Source organism: Pseudomyrmex gracilis, unplaced genomic scaffold (assembly GCF_002006095.1).
Source record: "Pseudomyrmex gracilis isolate BER0280 unplaced genomic scaffold, ASM200609v1 scaffold_1414, whole genome shotgun sequence".
Taxonomy (NCBI): Eukaryota; Metazoa; Arthropoda; class Insecta; order Hymenoptera; family Formicidae; genus Pseudomyrmex; species Pseudomyrmex gracilis.
This window is the reverse complement of record NW_018021998.1, coordinates 14089-18993: the sequence shown is the minus strand read 5'-3', so window position 1 is coordinate 18993 and position 4905 is coordinate 14089. Positions and strand designations below refer to the sequence as shown.

Below are 4905 nucleotides of genomic sequence, written 5' to 3'. Positions count from 1 at the left end.
TATTTTATAAATTAATTTATTGATAGTAATGTTTTATATTATATATAGACAACGTTACAATGCGAAGCAGAAGGCATTTGCCTTAACACTTTACAAGACAATGGGAAAGCATGCATATAATTCGTTACGATCAATTTTTAAAGAAATACCGAGCGTTCAAACTCTGCAGTCGGTTTTGCATAATATACCTTTGTTCCCGGGATTGAATTCTTTCATTCTGAGACAGTTGGAATGCATAGCTTCAAACATGTCAGTGAAGGAGAAAATGTGTATTCTTATTTGGGACGAAATATCGATACAATCTAAACTTACTTATGATATTCGAAAGGATGTCATCTGTGGGTTTGAAGATTGGGGCAATAATCGAACGCAAAAAATTGCGGATCATGTATTAGTTTTTATGTTAAGGGAATTAAATTCGGGCGAGAAAATACCTATATCCTAATTTTTGTAATAAAGTAACTAATACCGCGCAATTAATTCGATGCATTAAAGAACATGTTACTAAAATCCAAGAAGCAGGCTTTCACATTGTTGCAAGTGTTTGTGATTAGGGAACAACAAACACAACTGCAGTAAAAGAATTAATTCAACGTACCAACGTAAAGCNAAATAAAGAGAACAGAGTAGAGAGTAAGTAATTATAAAGATTTGAAAAAAATGAAAATTTCTTTTTATCTCTGTGTATTTTAATGTTTATTTATTATTTGATAGGTCAAACTTTTGAAGTAAGAGATGCAGAAATCATCCCTTTATATGACCCATCGCATCTTATATAAGGCATCAGAAATAATCTTTTGACTAAAGATTTAGCCTTACATGTGCGAAATAATATTCCAAGAAAATTGGAAGTTGGGATGTTATCAAATGTGCATGGCTTATGGATAAGCATTTAAATATTATTCGTCCACATTTGAAGCACATTACAGCGGAACATATAATAGAAGAAAAAATCAAGAAGATGCGAGTTAAACATGCAGTTCAAGGAGTAAGTGGACGTATGGCTAGTGTTATAGAAACATTTGCAAGAACAAAAAGTATTTTTATTAGTAAAAAAAATACCTACCGAAGGTTTCATACAAACATAATTATAATTATAATTATATCATGTGTTATAGTATCTATATCAATAGACAATGAAAACATTAGCATCGACGAAGAAGAAGGACTCGCAACGATAAAAGCGGTATACTTTTTTAATCAGTTATTTGATTCGGTGAACAAAGATGACAAAAGACATAATGATAATGAACTGCGATGTCCAGTGACAGAGAAAATACTGAACATCATGCGTTCTGGGTGAGTGCGAGTAATACATTATACAGAATGTCGTTTGATGATAATGTTTCGCGCAGTGTTATAAAATCGGTGCCATCCTTAGCTAACTGGATATTTACAGTAGACGGTTTTCAAAAATTATGGAAAGTCCTTCATAAGAAATTTGACTTTCGTTCTTTAAATACGCGTAATTGCTACCAGCAAACAAATTTAATGCAAAACAACTTTGAATTAACGGTACTTAAAACTTCTTTGATACATCTCATCCTGTAATTGGTTGCAATCATTTGTTGTCCCGTGGGATCTTTCGGATGCCGCGAGGAGGGACGTCGGGAAGATACCAGAATTTTGTTAATAGAACAGTAGATTATTGTGTTGTCGAAATTACACTTTTATTGGTCAACTCGTGTTTACACTTTAATTCACCTTTGACTTNCCTCGTGTCGGATTCCAGTAGCCCCGATAACCTTACAATAAGCATTTTAAACCGATCGATAACTCAAACGAGAATTACATAAACAAACATATAACTCTAAAACATATAATTAAACATACTGTTTAACCTTATACAAGCACCTTATAACACATTTCTTACTTTATTGAATTTTCGTCTAAAACCTGAAGTCATCTTCACCATTGTTATTTTATAATTTTATTAATTTTTGAGGTGCAGCCGCGCCAAGTTGTTTTGCAGTAAATATTTTTTATTTTTAAAAAACTTTTTTTGTTACATCTCTGTGTTCTAGTAATAATAAATGTTCTTGTAAATAATCACGGAAAATAAAGTTTTTGCTGGGTCTACTTCTACTGTTAGTTTCATCTACTGTTAGTTTCACTACAAATTGTTTTGCTGATGATGATGTAACAAAAATTTAGTAGGTCTAGCAATTTCTTTCTTTTTGCTAAGTTAAGGTAGTCTTACTATTGACACAATTATGTTATTGTATATTGATTTTCTATTGTATATAGATTTTCATAAATGTACAAAATAATGTACGAAAGTTTACTTGGTGCTACTTTTTGATATCACTTTTTTTGTAAAACAGGTTTTTAGAGAAAGAATGTTTAGTGGTATATAATTTTGTAAAACAAGTTTTATAGAGAAACAATTTTTTGTATTATTACTAATGTATTATTATAATACAACACGTGTTGTGCGTGTACTTGGCGCCTGCTCTTACCTTTTTTTAGAACAGGTAAGTTTTTCGAGATATCACACATTTTTTTGTATATACGTTGTAGTTTTATATATAAAATTTTGTTAAGCATGTTTTATAGAGAAATAAGTTTTTGTAGTATGTAATAAAAACAATAACGTGCAAAATTTACTTGGTGCTACTTTGTGATATCACTTCTTTTTTAAAACAGGTTTTTAGAAAAAGAATGTAGTATATAAATTTTGTAAAATAAGTTTAAAACATTCAAAACAAACATAAAAAACATTCATTTTAAAACATTTTCCGTTTTGTTTAAATTTTTTTATTTTCTCTAAGAAAAGAAAAAATATAAACATTTGTAGCACCTTTAGGCCAGTGATGTTTTCTAATTTGCATATCATCAATTTCAAGCCAACTAGATTTTTCTTCTCTACACATACTTGTATAATGATTCTTTTTAATACACAGTCCATTAATAAATATAGCATTCCTTACTTTATATAGATGTCCACTTACTGACACTTTAGTCGTTAGTACAGCACGTATATTAAATTTGTTTGCTGGTATTACTTTACCATCTTCTGAAAATAATAGAAAATGAATAATAAGTAATTCTTTTGTCAACGTTAATTCTTTTTTAAATATCATATCCTTCCTTTTACAAGTTTTACATAAATCGTTAATTGATTCACACCAATGAGGAAAGGTATCATTTAATAAATCGTTAAGATCATAACTCTTTTTCTCTAAATTAATGACAGGAATTAAGATTAAAATATTATTCGATATAACTGTATTTGTATATTCACAAGTTTTGCATTGTGTAGTGGAAGTTACTTGATGCTCAATTACATTTCTTATAAAATCAAATTTTGCGCAAAGAGCCAAAAGAAATTCAGATGCATCACGTTTTACATTATTATTCAAAAAGTTATCGCTTAGATATTGTCGTATTTTATATGTATTTAAGTTAGGCATTCCATTTTCATATTGATGCATTAATACAAATAAAATTTTTTCTTTATCATAATTAAATATTTGTTTTCTAATGATACTTAAATGCAAAAGACATTGCAATATTGCATTTGCATAGGATGAAACTTTATCTGTGTTTTGGAAACCACGAATAATCCAACCAGTACTTTTCTGAATATTTTGATGTGGTTCTTGTGGTTCTTGTACAGAAGCAATTACTTTTGATGAAGTCTATGAATTATTATCTTTAACCTTACAAATCTTTTGTTTTGAAACAAGAATCATTTGTGCTTCAGTTTTATGTATTTTTTTTAACCTATTGTACTCAATAATAGCTTCTTCACTAGCTTTTACAGATAAAGGATCATAATTAATTACATGTAATCCTTCTAAAGACGTTACTCGAGACAATGCAACATAAATTTGACCAGGACTGAATACAGAATTACCTACATCCATAATAGCGTTCTGCAAACTCAATCCTTGGCTTTTGTGGATAGTGATTCCATAACTCAGACACAATGGAAATTGTTTTCTAATGACATATATTTTTTCCATGACGGAAGATTTGACACATACTCTTTCAAGTAAAAATTCTTCACCTGACGGCAAAAGAAGATTTATTTTTTCTATATTATTATTCCATATATCTTTAACAACAGAAATTACTTTACCTATTGTACCGTTTACAAGGCCTTTGCTAGCATCAATGTTACGTCTTATCATAACTTTTGCTCCAATTTTAATAATAAGTTTTTTCAAAAGTCCGGCTGTTCTTGAGGTATCATCTTCATGACTTGACAATGTTTTTACAACTTTCTTTTCTACGAAGCGATTACAATTTATTTTATCTTCTGCAATTAATACTATTTTTTCAGCAGCAATTCGATTTAGCATTGCCGCATTAAGAACGTCACACATGTGACAAGTAGGCAGTAAACATACGGTATCTGTCGGAAAATCACTAATAAAATTACACAATTCGTTCAATCTAGATTCCGTAGATAGACCTTTAAAAGGTAGTATTCTAGTTCGAAGAATTTTACAATCAGACTGAGTCACTAATCCAATACGAATTCTCGATAGTACCTCACGATAAGATTCATCTCCTTGCTGCCGCATATTGATTATTAATTCATCGTAGTCAAACACTGTACCCAGTCAGAAATACCTTGTCGGCTCGACGTCGATTCGACGTCGATTATACTAGTCGATCGACGGTTGAAATTTGTAGTCGATTCGACTTAAAAATGGACACGAATTTCGACCAATTATTGACAAGTCGATTTGATATCAATATTATGTGCTATATATTCAGAATGCGACAAAAAAGAATTTAAAACAGTGGACCTATCTTCATAATTATTAGTATATCAATTAATAAGGTCAATATCGAGCAAAAAACGTGATGACAGTATGAAATTATATTTAAACGTAATACATTAAATAATAAAAATATGCAAGTGCGAAACGTTTCGACATTCACTGATGTCCT

General features: G+C 30.1%; 1 protein-coding gene across 1 annotated transcript; it reads right to left on the bottom strand.

The window, feature by feature from the left end:
- Positions 1-3641: 3641 nt before the first annotated feature.
- On the bottom strand, positions 3642-4532 carry LOC109862139 (ATP-dependent DNA helicase pif1-like). Its single transcript, XM_020442080.1, has one exon. It carries the CDS (start codon positions 4530-4532, stop codon positions 3642-3644), a length of 891 nt encoding a protein of 296 aa, XP_020297669.1.
- Between the last annotated feature and the right edge of the window lie 373 nt (positions 4533-4905).

What these genes read in the sequence shown, in the direction of transcription:
- LOC109862139 (XM_020442080.1), bottom strand. Translation starts at nt 4,532, where the DNA reads ATGCGGCAGCAAGGAGATGAATCTTATCGTGAGGTACTATCGAGAATT.